Source organism: Akebia trifoliata, chromosome 16 (genome assembly GCF_017979445.1).
Source record: "Akebia trifoliata isolate Shusen 1 chromosome 16, ASM1797944v1, whole genome shotgun sequence".
NCBI classification, from domain to species: domain Eukaryota; kingdom Viridiplantae; phylum Streptophyta; class Magnoliopsida; order Ranunculales; family Lardizabalaceae; genus Akebia; species Akebia trifoliata.
The window spans coordinates 15,792,189-15,809,096 of record NC_141390.1 but is presented as its reverse complement, the minus strand read 5'-3'; the positions used below and the strand labels follow the sequence as shown (position 1 = coordinate 15,809,096).

Genomic DNA, 16,908 nt, shown 5'->3' with positions numbered 1-16,908 from the left:
TACAGGTTATATTTTTCCCATCTTTAATCCTTTTAAAGATAAGAACAACCCTATTCAAAGTTTAGACAGTACAAACATATACAAGAGTCTGACTAATCTTATTAAGTTAGTAAGGATTTCACCCTTACTAAGGGTCTTTGGTCTCATCTTGTGATGTCAAAAAACATGATCTGATGATTCATAGTTGTAGAGGATAAAATTCTATAAACTTTGAAAAAAAAGTAAAAAATCGAAAAAGTTAATTTTTAGCATTGAATTTTTAAAAAGTTAGATGGAAATTCGGTAATCGTCCATTCTCAAAACCTTGGATTAAATCCAAAATAAATTGATTTTTATTTTATTTATTTAGTTTTTTGGATACGAGTTTTTGGATGAAATTTAGAAGGTTGTGGTGTTGGATTGGTAATGAGGTAGTCAATTTGAGCAAAACAACCCTTAGAAATTAAGTTGATTTTTTTAATAATCATGACGAGTATCCAATGGGTGTTGGGTATTTGTTGGGTCTGTTCTAGTTCCTAGGGTCTCATATTCGGAATCAAAATCGATGTTCAAGTTTGGATTTAATTCTGATTATACATTGAACGGACCCATTGACACCCCTAGATAATATGAACATACTAGACTTAAAATAGGTGAATGGAGAAACAAGTTTGCTTGGCTCACTCCAAAATTTTGGAATGAAACTTCCACGATGACCATTTCAATTGATTTGATTTACTGAAAAAACTTAATCCATATATTTAAGTAAATTTATATATCCAATGCTTGTTAAGTTGGTTAAAGTTTGTGATTGTTGATACCACTATCAAGATTCATTATTAATTAATAATTAGATTTACCCCAAAAAAAATTTAAAAAAAATTATCGACATACTTGAAAAAGTAAATCAGATATAATGGAATGAACGTGAATTGATTGGGTGGGGTTGTTATTTTTAGTATTATATTACCTCTAATTTTATAATTTCAAATCCATAGATTATGGTACGATCTTTTATCTATAAAAGAGATTCAGAGTCAACAAATTTTGTAAAGCAACATATGATCGTGTAACACAGGAGCTGATTAGTTAACTGTCTACCTGTCTCTTTTTAATAATGCCTCTTTACTTACAAAATATACTTAAATCTCTTGATTAAATTGACTCTTACATTAAAAAGTGTAACCAAATTCTTTCATACTAAATGGGACTGTAAACCTATACAAAGTGAAATATTCTGCCATATGAATTTATGGAATATAGCGAACCGTGTAGCAATAAATTTGCTTACGTTATTATTTTGATGTCTTCGATCAAAGACTATATATGGTACAATTAAATTGATCTAATAAATAAAAAGGCAAGGAATCGTGATTTTCTGACTTGAAATTTTTTACTTGATTTGTAAATGACTAACGTCACAAAAGACACAAAACCGAAGATCTTTTTCTTTGAGATACACGAGAAAAATGATTAATGATTATGTTCTCTTATCACGTCAATTGTAGTTCATAGCAAATGAAAATTTTTGTGTCAGAAAAACGTTAGCGAAAAATAAATTGTCTTTGCTTTACCTCTATGAATTCGGTTCGGTCTATAATGACGAACTATGATCCAGAATTTGAACCGACAAATCAGGTAAATGAATCGTGAATTAATCCACGTGGCATGCAAAAGAGGAAGTATGTAGGTTAACTATTTAAGTCTTGTTAGTATCTGATCCAAAAACTCCACACTTCACTCGCCAGTTCCCGACACATAAATGATAAATCTCACTCAAACCCCCCATCTTCTCTCCAAATCCAAATAAATTCACATTTAAAAATTCCACATTACGCATTTCATGTGCATCTCGTCTCTCTTTCTCTCACATACGTTATACGTCTTGTTCAACTTCAACGTTTCTATCGAGAATCAGAGATGTTAGGGTTTCTGGATCAGAGAACATCATAGAGAAAACCAAAACCAGATTATTAAACAAATGGGGGTTTTAGGAGAAGCATCTTGGTGTTTCTGCAATGGAGGAGGGAAATCTGAAAGAATGAAAGGTAGTATTTTTTGCAGTAAAGGTCCAGCCATGGCCAGAGTTTGTGGAGGTACTGGTTTTCTGATCCACAGAAATCTTCTGTTGACCACTCACATTAACCTTCCTTCTGTTACCGCTGCCGAGGAAGCTGAGATCCAGTTGCAGAATCGTGTTGCTGCGAAGCTCGTTCCTCACAGGTCAGTTCTTCTTCGGTCGGATCGCCATTTTTTTTTCTTTTTTACATGATCTCTCATTTAATTTTGTGATGTTGAGTTTTTTCTGACGCAATGTGGTTTCATATTCAATGGCTGAAAGATGGATTTTTTTTTTTTGAACATAATTTAGGTGCTTTAATTATATGGTTTTTTTCAGTTGAATTGGGAATTTTCCTCTGTTTATTTTACTTTGAAAATAGTTTTTAATTTTGATTTTGATGTGAAGATGTTAGATCTGATAATACTGATATTTGCATTATTGACTTGCTATTTGTTTTGGGAAATTCTGGAAGAATGTGATTTTCAGCAGCTGATGTTTCGATTTTTGTTTTTTGGAAGAAAAACTTTCGTGGCCTGATTAGATTGCCTTTTCGGCTGGAGAAAATTTAATTTGGAAGTATTTTATTGCAAAAAATTATCTTTTTTCAGGCCCCAAACAAGCTATGCGAATGGGATCTTACATTTTCCGATGTAAATCGATTGCTTTGTTAGGGAAATTTCCTTATAGTTGTTGTGTTACATAATTTGAACTATTTGCTTTATACCAATTAGGGTGCAACTTGGTTCGGTTCGGTTTGAGGTCAAATTGGAACCAAACCGACATAAGTCAGTTCCACTAAATAAGAACCAGAACCAAACCAAATTCCATTGGAACCAAACCGACCCAAACCGAGTTAAAGTCGGTTTGGTTTGGTTCGGTTCCATGGATTGCGAATATTTATAAATTATAAGTAATATTTTTTAATGAAAAAATAAACATAAAGTTTCATATAATAAATCACAAATCTATCTATAAAAAGTCATTAGTTTATCCATAAAAGATCACTAATCTATGTAGTAACTCTTAAAACAATTCATAATAATTATTATATAAATATATACATATAGATATACATATATACATATATATGTATATATGTATATATATATACATATATACTCGGTTTGGTTTGGTTCTATACAGGCTTGATCCAAGAATGGAACCAAATTGATCAGTTCTCCATTTTGTAACTCGGAACCGAACCGCAACTTGCTCCAAACTGAACCAAATCATCCCAAAGCTATCGGTTTGGTTCGATTCTCGGTTTGAACCAGACCAAGTTGCACCCCTAATACCAATATATGAAATGGTGATTGGCACTAATCAAAACTTTTTTTTTTTATATCTACAATACCTTTGAGTTGCCACTCAATTACTTTCTGTGTTGAATGTTTCATATTGTCGATGTAAGTTCCTTAAGTATTGAAGTTTAATTACCTTATTAACTTGCCTAATCAAATTGCCTTCATGCCTATTTACACAAAAATTTGTAGCTCAGCCTAAGGCAACATTTTGATTATGAAAAAAATGCCTTCATAGGTGGTTGTGATAATGGAGAACCATGAATTATTTAATGAGGCTAGGTATGGTGCTTTTTCAATAATGGAGTACCAAAACCTATGAACAAGGACACCAACAATAGTGTTGGTGTTTGTTGTGAGTTCGACATGACACCTTTGAGAAACCGTAAATGCCGGTTCATTCTGATGTAGATGGACTTGTCGATACTTATCTCAATGCCTATGATCAAGTTAAGATGCATCGAAGAAGAAATCAGCAACATTGACTGAGTCAAATTAGTTTGACCGAGTTAACTCAATCCAATCTTTAACCGGCCCTTAAGACCTAGTTCAACTTCTCTTAGAACTCTTTCTTTTATTGAGTTTCTATTTTTTAAGTTGTTTAAATAGTCTTAGTTACTTTTTATTTCAATTTTAGAAAGTTTGTTTTCTTAATTAGTTTTTATTTCAACTTTAGGAAGTTTCTAATTTGTTTTATGGTTCTATTTTTTTCTAAAATTCGTTTTTATTCTTTAGGTTATAATTAAAAGTCCTTTGAATATGATTAGAAGGTTAGTAATATGTTATAGATAGATTAAGAAGGTATTTTTTAGTATTTTGAAAGGTTTCTAAGTTATGAAGAATTATCTATATAAGGAGCTCTGATAAACAATTCAGTAGTTAGTTTTTTTTTTTTTTTTGAAGACTGAATAATAAAAGAAAAGAAAAGATTTTCCTTTATTTTCTTTGATTCTTTTTGAGCATAAGAACCTGATATTGATTCTTAATTTTTGTGTTTGTGATTGATTTCCATCAATCTCAAACATAGATTGAAGTTTTCAGTCTGTTTTTCTCGGCATAGAGATTTTTCATTACTCCTAGTTCTTGAGATTTCACCCTAGAATCTGATTTTTAAAATAAACTCTATGTTTGTGTATTTTTCCTTATATCAATTGGTATCAGAGCCGCTCTTTTGTTTTTCATCATGCTGATGGGTACAAGGAGGCCACAATCTTTTGAAGGGAGAAACACAAGAAAATATTAAGTGCGGAGAAGGACGTTGCGCACTTGAGGAAGTTACTGCTTGGTTTGATAATGTTCATCAATCAATTAATGAGAGATTGAAGATGGATTTAAAGAAAATTCAAGTCAAGTACGATAAAGAGTTGACGAAGCATCATGATAGAGAGATGGAGGAATTTCAAAGGAAGAACCATGCTCTTGAAGAGACTCAAATCACTTTGGAGTGAAATCAATCCATAGTCAAGGCCGAATTAGAACAACCATTACAGAGGGTTCGCCAAGTTGAAGATGATTTACAACTCTCTACACGTCTGTATTCTCTTCCTAAATTTGCTAATGAAGGTATCTCTTCTTATCCTCAAGTTGCTTCCGCTATTAAAAGTCCTCTCCAAACTTTCTAGAGCGAAAACCAAAAGTCCCCACCCCCAACACTCCCTCCCCAACAAAATCACTTTGTTCCACCACCTTCAAACCCAATTGTTCACGGACCCAACATTATACCTCTCTGAAACACCAAAGTTAACCCCGAAACCATCATCAACTTCTATATGACCCTTCCTATTCACCAAAACTAGCTAAAAATTATCCCCCCACTACCCAAATCTACCATGTGGTAATAATCACCATGAGGAGAAGTTCAATGCTTTTTGGAAGTACGTCATTGCAACAAAAAGGCAAAATTTTCAGCACTACTACAATAACCCTCTTTATTGTAAACACAAGTGGGAAAATGCTTTCAAATTTGATCATACCAAGTCTTGGGACTCTTTACTAAAATTGAGTTTGTCTTCTACCATCTAGTTAATCGCAGCACGAGTTACTGTCATTTTTAAGTGGTTTATGGTCATGTTCCTAAGGATCTCCTTGACTTAGCTCATTTGCCGGATATTCAAGACACATATGCTACATCTGAAGATTTTTTGATTTCTCTCATGGAAATTCATGCTTGTATTTGGCAAAAGTTTTTGGAGAGTAATCAGAAATACAAATCCGATGCAGATATCTCAAGTTGATTGGTTGACTTTAATGTTGGTGATCTTGTTTGGATTGTCCTAATTAAAGACAAGATTCCTTCTGGAGGAAAGCTTACTTTCAAGAAGATTGGGCCTTTAGAAGTTTTAAAGAACAATTCTAATGCCTACTAGCTCAAACTACCTGTCACTTTACGCATTCTCGATGTTTTTAATGTCAAACACCTATCTTCATACTTTGGTGATAATCCTTCTGATGCTGTTGCTATGAATTCGAGGGCGAATTCTCTCTAACCTGGGGAGGATAAGGTAGATAGGTTTGTCGACATTTGTCTCAATGCCTATGATTGAGCTATGATGCGTCGAACAAAGAAATCAACAATATTGACCGAGTCAACTCGATCCAATTTTTGACTGGTCCTCAAGACCTAGTCCAACTTCTCTTAGGACTCTTTTTTTTATTGAGTTTTTTATTTTTTAAGTTGTTTAAGTAGTCCTAGTTAGTTTTTATTTCAATTTTAGAAAGTTTAATTTCCTAGTTAGTTTCTATTTCAATTTTAGGAAGTTTTTAATTTGTTTTATGTTTCTATTCTTTTTTAAAATTCGTTTTTATTCTTTAAGTTATAATTAGAAGTCCTTTTAGGTGTTTAAATTGAGTTGTAATAGAATTAGAAAGGTAGTAATATGTTATAGATAAATTAGGGAGTTACTTTTTAGTATTTTAGAAGGTTTCTAAGTTGTAATGAAGGAGTTATTGATATAAGAAGCTCCAATAAACAATTTAACAGTTAGTGTTTTTTTTTTTTAAAGATTGAATAATAAAAGAAAAGAAGAGACTTTCTTCTTTTTCTTTGTTTCTTTTTTAGCATAAGAACTTGATATTGGTTCTTAATTTTAGTGTTTGCGATTGATTTTCATCAATTTCAAACCTAGATTGAAATTTTTAGGATCTTCTACTCGACATAGAGATTCTTCATCAGTCCTACTTCTTGAGATTTCACCCTACAACTTGATTTTTAACATAAACTCTAGATTTGTGTGTTCTACCTACATCACATGTGTACGCATATTATAATATAGTATTTTAGCTATATTAACCTAGAAGTTCTTGAAGGTGCTAGTTAGCCTAATTGGTAAAGTCTATGCGTTATGATACCATAGACTTGGTTCAATTCCCTCCATCATAGAGTTACTAATCTCATTAAATACAACTTACCAAAATAAAATAAAAAACTTCAAAGTTCTTTTTAGAGTCTTTTACGGGAAGACCCCAAATCGAAGTATTATTTACAGATTCTCCCCTAAAATTGAATCAACTTTCTTCAAACCTTTCTTTTTCAACTTTATTACAAATTCTCCCTTTAATTTTTTAAAGACAAGTTTATTCCCTTTTTACAATGATTGAGTAGAAATTACAAATGGATAATTATTGGGTACTAGTATCTTTTTGAGGACTTCTTGTCCTCTTTTTAATAAATATTTTACTTATCAAAAAATTATTGGGTACAAGGATGTTTGTCATAAAATCTCCAGCAACAGTGTACGTTACTTATTTTAAAAGAATAAAATACCTTTTTTTTAATCATGTCCTTAGGATTATTCTATTTGTAAATTGTGAACCTGAAAATCATGGTCGGTTTACTTTCCTTCTCTATTGACTCGGTTTGTTACTAGAAAGGCACCGAATCAAGTTGCCAAGAGTACGGTTTATAATTTCTGTTTGTCTGTTCATTTGAAGATGGGCGGTGCTTGAAAAATTAAGTTTAGTTTTCAACCTAGCTTATAAAGTCTTCCAAAATCAACTTACAAAGCGGTCTTGGGGATGTCATGTAGATGTACAACTTCATGAAAGAAGAGGTTAGCCATATTCACTTCATCGTGAGTCTTGTGGCAAGGGATAAAGTGTGTCATCTTAGAAAAGCGATTGATCACAACAAAGGTGGAATCGTTGTCTCGTTGTGTTCAAGGTAGTCAAAGCACAAAGTCTATTGAAATATTTTCCCAAGGGCGATTAAGAGTGTAAACGTGTGTACAAACCAGTGTTTTATGCTTGTCCTTTCCCTTTTTGGCATATGAGGTTGCGGCAAACAAAATCTTCAACATCTTTCTTGAGGGACTTCCAAAAGTACCATTCTTCCACAAGTACAATGGTTTTGTCCCATCCAAAGTGTTCCGAGAGTCTTTCACCATGTAATTCTTTGATGAGATGCTCACGAATGGAATCATTGGGAATGCATAACCTTGTTCCTTTGAAGAGGAAACCATCTTGAACCACAAAGTTTGAAGTACCTTGCTGTCTTGGGTGTATATTTCCCACATAACTTGGAATTTTGGGTCGTCAATGTAGAGTTTTTTGAGGAAGTCGAAGTCTATCACATTGCTCCTTATAGTAATGAGTAAAGAATCTACAGTTTGTGAGGTATGAGAAGGAATACGACTTAGTGCATCGAAAACTTTATTGATGAGGCCAGATTTGTGTTGAATGGTGAAGTTGAAGTCTTGAAGTAAGGTGATCCATGACGAATGCATGTGGTTGGCCGGATTTTGATTTTGGATGAATTTCAAGCCTTGATGGTTCAAATAGAGCACAAATTCTTTTTGGATCAAGTAATGCCTTTGCTTTTTAAGAGTACGAATAACAACATAAAATGTGTTCGCATGTACTCTACTTTTGCCTTGCCTTCGTTAATTTCTAACTTAGGAATTCAAGAAGTTTTCCTTCTTGAGACAAAACAATTCCTAATCCATGTATGGAAGTATCGCAATGGACTTCAGATAGCTTGTCAAAGCAAGGAAGAGCCAAAATAGGGTGGAAGTAATTTTAGCCTTTAAGAGATGAAAACTAGCTTTGACATCATCGGTTCAAGTAAATTTTCTGTTCTTTCATATGTCAATTAAAGGGGTTGCGATGGAACTAAAGTCCTTGATGAAATGCCTATAGAAGGATGCTAACCCATGAAACCTTCGAGCTTCGAAGGATGATTTTGGAGTAGGCCAATCCCTTGTGGCTGCAATTTTAGTTTGATCCACTTGTATGCCCTCTTTGGAGACTATTTAACCTTAGAAAAGTACCGAAGATGTGAAGAAGTGTCACTTATTCAAGTTGATGTAAAGAGAGTTGACTTTGGGAGCTTAAAAAATAGTTCGTAGATGAATAAAGTGCTTCGAATCAGATTTGGAGTAAATCTAAATATTATCAAAATAGGTCACAACAAATTTACCAATGAAGGGTTGTAGTACTTGGTTCATGAGGAATATAAAAGTGCTAGGTGCATTTGATAAATCAAACGACATAACTAGTCATTTGTACAAACTATCCTTGGTCTTGAAGGCCGTTTTCCATTCATCTCTGGTTCAGATCTGTATTTGATGGTAGCCACTTTCTAAGTTGATTTTGGAGAAGATGGTTGATTTCGTTAGCATGTTGAACATGTCACCAAGCCTTGGAATTGGAAAACGATGCCTTATAGGGATCTTGTTCACTGCACGCTATCAATACACATTCTCCATGTGCCATCTTTCTTAGGTACTAACAAGCTCAGAACTGCGCATGGACTAAGCCTTGGTTGAATGAGAGTGACCCTTGAAAAGTAAATCGGGAACCAAATCGATATGGTCTTGTATATTCCTCATGGGAAGTAACAAATCTGACAAGTCCGAAGAGAAAACACAAGAAAATTCTCATAGAGGGGTTGTACTTGACGAGGAACTTGAGTAAGAGGGTCCCGGTTGGAAGGTGCATTACCACCGAACACTTGACTTGTTTCCTTTAATTCCTCATTGATGTTGGTAGAAATAAAACGTGTTTTCTCTTCTTCTTGGATAGTTGGGCAGCCTTGGGCTTGGCATAGGAAGGATGTAGGATTATTTTGACACCATTATGCATTAAAGAATCAGTGTTGGCTTTTCCGCTGTAGGTGACATCATTATCATGAAGCCAAGGCCTTTCTATTCGGATGTGGCATGCTCTCATTGGGATGATGTCACAGATAACTTCATCTTTATATTGCCCAATGCTAAAAGAAAGAGATGGTTGGTTATGTTCTTTTTGCATTCATTGTCCACCCAACTTATAGAATAAGGTCTAGGGTGTTGTTTAGTGGGGAGTTTGAGTACATCAATCATGTGACTTGAAGGTTGATAGAGGGTGGTATTTGAGGTGTGGGGAGTGGTACGGTTAGGGTAAAGCCAAAATTTTGGGCAAGGTTCTGGTTTTGAGGTAATTCTTTTTTTTTGATCGATAGGTTTTGAGGTAATTCGGCCTCTATAGAAGAATTTCTAGGGGCTGAATTATGAGGTAAATTGAGGTCTTCATCTGCAAAAAATTTCTTACCTTTCACCTCCTCAATGGTGTCGAGAACCATGCCTTGAACTTGGGATTCCAACATGGCTGTAATTTTGTTGATGATTCTTTTTTCAAAGTTCTCCAATTTGGCTTATTGAGTTTCTAAATAAGATTTTGTACAACATCACCTTCACCAGTTATCTTTTGTGAATCTTAGCAAGAGCTCCAATACCACTTGATGTAGCAGAAGTATGTGAATCAATAGATTCGAAAGGAATTAAGAGTTTGTGTTCAATGGAATACTCAAAATCAATTTGAATGAATAGATTCAATTGATAAATAAACAATAACTTGAAGAATATGAAACAAAGAACTAGAAATAACAAAGAGATACAAGATAATTGAATTGATATATTTTTTTAATTGATTGAATTTCGTTTATGAAGCTCCTTATATGGATAACTTCATCATAACAACTTAGAAACATTCTAAAATATTAAAAAGTTACTTTACTAACCTATGTATAATACAATACTAACTTTTTAAACCTATTAAAACTCAATTTGGACACTTCTAATCGTAGCTTAAATAATAAAAACAAATTTAAAACAAAATAGAAACCTAAAACAAATTAGAGTCTAAAAAAATTAGAAACTAACTAAACAACTTCTAAATAATCTAAAGCTAAAATAGACTAAACATATAGGACTAAAATCAAAATTGAGTTGAGTATGGACTTAACCGGGTCAACCTGAACCAGGTTGGTCAAACCAAGTTGACTTGGTCAATTTGAGTTGACTCAGTCAGATATAGATATGCTGATTCGGCAATGAAAATTTTCTCCATTTTGCCTTTTTTTTTTTATGCTCCATTTTTGTAGAAAATCAAGAGCAATGTGATCTACATTAGGAAGGGTAGAAATGAAGTGGATTGAGGTAATAAAAAATGATAAAGGCAAAATCTTAATCCAATACTTACGATATTCACATTCCCCAAAATGTAGCACGTTAGGTCGTGCAGTGGAGTCACTCCCTTCTACCTACCTAGGGCTTTCTTTGGGGGACGAAGTAACTCTCAAAAGTTATATGGAATCCCGTAGTAGAGAGAAAGTAGATTGGGTCACTAGAGGACAAATTACCTCTCCAAAGGAGGTAGGAATGAACTCATAGAGAGCACTAGTTCCAGTTCGTCCAATATATTTCATGCCCTTTTTGAGGATGCCAACTAGTGTAGTTAATACATTGGAGAAATGCATGTGCGAATTTTTTGGAATGACAAAGATAAAAATTTCAACTACCACTTGTTAAATTGGAAAACCATTTCAGGAGTAAATTCCAAAGAGGTCTGGGACCAAGGAGTTAAAGATTGTGATAGAGTTCACGAGGTAAAATGGCTTTGGAAGCATGGAAAAGAGATTTGCAACTTGTGGAGAAGAGTCTTATTGTCTAGATTAATTACTTTGGGTGGTGGATTGGAAATGCTAGTCAACCTTATTGCTGCAATGTTTGGAAGGGCGTCTTTTAGGTCAAGCTATTCACACTTAAGGGATCAATTAGCTTTAGATTTTGGGAGAATATGTGGCACAATGAGGTTCCCCTGAAGGAGGGATATACTGATCTCTATGCTCTATCGACTAGGAAAGGTCTCCCAGTTGATGACCTTAGGATTTGGTTTGGAGATAATGTGTTGTGGAAATTCTGTTTTTGAAGAGAGATGAATGATTGGGAGTACTTACCCAAAAAAATAATGTCTAGAGTTGATTGGGCCCCTTCTATACAAGTCCGGTTGCAAGAGTGTCATTAACATATTGATGAAGAATAAAAAGATAGTGGGTCTAGGATAAAAAAAATCTTTATCAGTAATGTCCAATCATGGTCTAGTGCCCAGTTTTCTCTATCTCTCTCTCTCTCTCTCTCTTTGTGTTGTTTTATGGATCGTCCTCTTGAATTGAATCTTAACAATTTATCACCTCATTTCCCAAATTATAAACTATTTATTCCCTTACTATAGCTTGCTAACATCATTTGGAGTACTTTTATTTTTAAACATTTCATGAGATATTGTATTATGCCAGTTGTTTTTAAATTTGCTTCGTTGTTGGCATATTGCACGAAAATAAGACCATCCATACTTTATGGAGCTGAATGTTGGGCAGTCAAGAAACATGAGTGTTGTGATGGATGAATGGAAATACTAGGAAAGGTAAAAATAGAAATGAACACATTTGGGAAACTGTGAGTAGCTTCAAGAAGAGTCAGGGCATGCTCAACGAAGGCCAATTACTGCCTCAATTAGAAGAAATATTCAAGTTGAAGATTCTAAAAGAGTGGGAGGCTCAAAATAGCGTTGACGAAGATAATGAAAGAAAAATGAACACTTTCAATGATAGAAGACGTTGCTCTTGATAGAATGGAAAGGAGGAACAAGATTCGTTTGGTAGACCACAAAGTTTTGGGACGAGACTTTGAGGATGATGATTGGCATGCTATAACCTTCTCTGCCAAAGGCCATATTCCATCTATAGATTTTCCATTTACAAAGTTATGGGGTATTATTTGGAAGGAAAGGAACATGAGGATATTTGAAGGGGAAGTGGTAGAGCCAAATGACGTCACCATATCAATCAAATGCCTCCTATTTCAATGGTTATCGCCTATTGGTGCTTAATTAATTCAGAGGAATGTTTTTTAAAAATATGATGTTTGGATGGCAGTCATTTGTAACCAATGAAGTGTTTGCTTCTCATTTTCATTTTAACTCACTTTTTAGTCTTCTATTACTGTTACTTTCAAAGTAGGCGGGTCTCCTTGTCCTCCAACTCTGTTTATGTTCTCTCCTTCTTGATGTTTAATAAAATTCATCTACCTATCAAAAAGGAAAAAAAAACAAAATAAAAGATACACGACTTTAGATAGAGCTGAATGGTGAGACTAGATGGATGTTGTTGACACCCAAAAAAATTGAATAAGGTGTAGATGATGCTAAGGAAGTAGGCTCCTACTTAATACATATTTCAGACCTTGTAGTGGGAGGAGGTATGATTAACAGTGAATAAAGTGTAGTAAAGGTATTGAGTGTTACAAATTCTGCCTTCCTCCTTCACTGGGATGGGGTGCTATGTTCTGTTATGTTGCTTGTTATGGTTCTTGGTGACATGGATGTATGTTTCCATTAATTTACATAGACAATCTTACCCCTTGCATTCAAGCACATCTGAATTGTGATAAGCTGCTGGTCATTGTATATATAAGTTTTGAAATCTTGACTAGCAGCAATGTTTTGATCAGGACTCGGGAGAAAAATCGATACTATCTTGTATTCAAATCTAAAGAAGAGAGATGTTGTATTTTTTCCTTATTATGTCTTTCATCTGGTTGCAGGTTCTTCATTACCAGCTCTGTTCTTGATCTTACAATAGTGGGTTTAGATGCTATAGATGTGGACTCAAATGCCCTAGGCCAGCAGCTTCACTACTTGAAGACATGTTCTAATCCTACTCTCGATCTCGGCAGTGTAGTTTACCTTCTAGGCCACACCGAGAAAAAAGAGTTGACAATGGGCGAGGGTAAGGTGGTAATTGCCACTGATAATCTCATAAAACTGTCCACAGAAGGAGTAACATGGAGTGCAGGATCTGCTGGTTTTGATGTCCAAGGTAATCTCGCCTTCATGGTCTGTGATCCAATGAAGCTTGCTTCATCTCCAACTGCTAAGTCTTCTTCCAACTCTTCTTCATCATCATCGTCATGGAAGAAAGATCAACCTATGCAATTTGGTATCCCCATACCAATAATCTGTGATTGGTTAAACCAGCATTGGGAAGGTAGTTTGGATGAGCTTAACAAACCGAAATTACCACTCATTCGATTGATGTCCACGGGACAGAAGAGCGAGCATTCCTGTGCTTCCTTCACCTTGCGACGTGTTTTCAAGCCAACAGAGGGTGAAAATGACGACACTTTGTCTTCGTCACATATTGTGTCAAGACCCCAAAATCAGGCTGGACCAAGTTCTGCCTCTGCTAACATATGCCAAGAGGAAACCCTAGTTATGGATATGCGTTCTACTACTCATGAGCAAGGAATTCCTACTCCGGAGATATATGAATCGCCAAGGTTGACCTCAGTACCTGTACGGAAGACGGAAAACTCCCATATCCAGCTTTTGGATATTAATTTCCCTCCGAGAGTTCCTAAACCTATAGTCCTTCCAGTTCCCATTAAACGTTTTTCATTGAACTCAGATGAGAATGTTGTCGAGGAATTGAGAGAAGACAACCCATTAAATAATGGAGGACCTGGCAGCCGTTGTGCAGATGCCGAGATTGTCTCGACTGGTTCTGTCAATGGAGACCGTAGTGAGGTCCAGTCGAGTTCATCTGTTGTAGGGGATTCACAGTTTCTACAGGAGAGTAATGGTTGTTTCCGTACTGGGTATAGCAGTGAAGAGGAGACCATGTACTCAGCCGAAACGATGGAGAGCAGAAATTATACTAGTCCTAGAGAAGAAAAGTTTCAGCAAGTCGGGAGAAGCCAAAGCTGTGTAAGTTACAACAGATGGGGTGCCACTCAAAGGAGTCAAGTGGCACGTAAGGCAGCGATGGAAAAACAACAAAGCTTTGTCCAGGCAAGGAAAATGTATTCACAAGGGGCGACATCTCAAAGGAGCAATGATTACTTTGGTCCCACCGTATCCTCAATCATGAAAAAAAGGAACAATTCAGAGCAGGTTAATAGACCAAGGCAAAGCACGGTTCACATGTCTCCTAGATGGATGTTTTGATTGATTTGTTCGCATGTACTATGACAACCAGGAGGGGAGGGATCATTGGCAAAAACTGCTAGAATCTATTTTGGGGGGTTTGAAAATTTGCGCCCACCCCTATCCAGTTTTCACCTACTGTAACCAATTTTTTTTTCTCGATTTATGTGCAGAACAATCTAAGTTGAATAAGCAAATTCAGTGAGACGACATGTTAGAGCTAGGCTTCTCAATTGCCTTGTAGAAATAGTTGCTTTTTGAGATTAATTTGCTGGTTATGGTTGTGGTGAAAGTAACCATACCCATGTAAGATGTGTTCTTTAATACTAATTTATAAATTCTTCAGTCCTTCTCAACTCTCAACAGATATTATCGATTTACTAGTAGGGCATGACTTCTTCTCTTTCCATGGCTGGCTGATAGTAGTTGATTTAAAATTGATAAGAATGCGATGGGTTTTCGAGATAAATTTTGAAAATATTAGAAAATTTGCAATCAATCAGCCGGTCAAGAAAACTCTACTTTTGGATGGATGGTAACTAAGGGAATCGGTTTCGATCAATGAACACCTCCTGCTCATAGTGAGAGATGGGATTGTTCGATTGTTCGATGAAAAAGGAGGTGAAATGTAATCGTGCATGTACAAGTGGTTCTCTGTAGAAAGAATGGGATGATGTGTGTAGTAAGCCAAGTTGAAGTGTTTTAAGAACATTTGCATTAAAATTCACTCACTGTAAGTCGAAAATGGGATTCACTCACTATAAGTTTAGGGATTTTGAGCATTTCAGACTCCCAACTTCACAAGTTAGGGCTTCAGGCCCAATTCTTCTAAATGGGCATCTTACCCTTCTAACATGTAAAATAATTTTAAACCCCTATATTTCAATTTATAACATTAGGAATTCCAACTTATTTTCCTGTCAAATGTCAGTGTCTCTTACCAACAAAAAAACAAAAAACACATCATTACTCCTTTTATCCATTAGTTTTTTCAACTTATCCACTGAACCCTTATTTTTAGACCATTTTCTCAGTTTTTTTTGTATCTTATTCTCCAACAATAATTTTTGTTAAGCAATATTTTTTTAAAGAACATCTCTGCCATGACGGAAACGTTACCATTTTTTGTTGTCGAAACTCAAAAATAATAATTGTCTAAATCATCATTTTCATAATCTAATGTTCTAGATCTTAACAAAATCGAATAACATTCATGATTTCGCCTGAAAAAAAAGTTTAAAAGGTACATCTAAAATATTTTAACAATTTTTTTAATGAAGAAAATAGTGATAATAGGTTTCGTTTCGTATTATTACTACAGAATTGTAGCACATAGCAGTTGTCATATAACAGTCCATATTATAACACAACGTTAGTTTGAATTGCAATACTACTTGACACGATATTATGATGTATAACTATGGTGTTGTAGCAAATTTCTATGATACCAAAAGGCATAGATATGGTATTGTAGTGGATAACTACGATATGGTAATATGTAGGTACAATATTATAAGGTATAAATACGTTATAACAGTTGCAATTATAACAATTGTTACAATAGATAAGTTTGCATTTGGCTTTTAAGTTTTTTCTTATATTTTTTACGGGTAAGTTGAACTTGAACCCACGACGTCAAAGTTGAGGTTGCCATAAGTTAGTCAATTGAGCTATGGATCTAAGCCCATGTTTCTAAGTTAGATTGAGATTTATGATGTCTTAGGTTTCAATACCAACTTCAAGGAATATTATAAATTAATGTTGTAATTTAAATAATTTTTATTTTTATATTATAATTCTGTGCTATAATATTGTATGTGTGTGCTAATATACCGTAAGAACCAATACGAAACAAAATTACAATGTTGTAATGATCGATATTAATATATTTTAGAAAAATGATGTTAAAATACTCAGATGACTATGGTAGATAATTAATATTTAGCTCTGATAATGAAAATTATAATATTTCTATGACTTTAGTGAGATTTTAGTAAAAGAAAGCTCAAGTTAGATTCTGTTGAAAATGGGTTGAAAAAGTCAAGGTAGATATGACATAAAATAGGGGTAAAATGCCACTCTTAAGTTAATTTTCTTATAGTGAAAGTAGAAAAGTAAAAGTAATAATTAATGTTAATGTCAATAAGGGACTTTTGCTATTTTATTTAAATATTTGCTGATGTGGTATAAAATAGGGGTAAAATAAAATAGAAGATCTCTAATAGAATCACTTATATATTCATAATGTGGTAATATCATTTCTCTTTCTTAAAATAAAACTTTAATAAAGAAAAGTTTCACACTTTGACTAGGCTGGAGATCCTGGCG

At 34.5% G+C, this 16,908-nt stretch overlaps 1 protein-coding gene across 1 annotated transcript; it reads left to right on the top strand.

The window, feature by feature from the left end:
- The first annotated feature begins 1,776 nt into the window (after positions 1-1,776).
- LOC147382630 (uncharacterized) lies at positions 1,777-14,948 on the top strand. The gene is made up of 2 exons (XM_086428283.1): positions 1,777-2,202; positions 13,200-14,948. Exons 1-2 carry the CDS (start codon positions 1,961-1,963, stop codon positions 14,599-14,601), a joined length of 1,644 nt encoding a protein of 547 aa, XP_086284409.1. The 5' UTR covers positions 1,777-1,960; the 3' UTR covers positions 14,602-14,948.
- The last annotated feature ends 1,960 nt before the right edge of the window (positions 14,949-16,908 follow it).

Bases quoted from the DNA above. Each gene is read 5' to 3' on its own strand.
- LOC147382630 (XM_086428283.1), top strand. From the start codon at position 1,961: ATGGGGGTTTTAGGAGAAGCATCTTGGTGTTTCTGCAATGGAGGAGGG. The intron at 2,203-13,199 runs GTCAGTTCTTCT...ATCTGGTTGCAG, and splicing joins GCGAAGCTCGTTCCTCACAG to GTTCTTCATTACCAGCTCTG.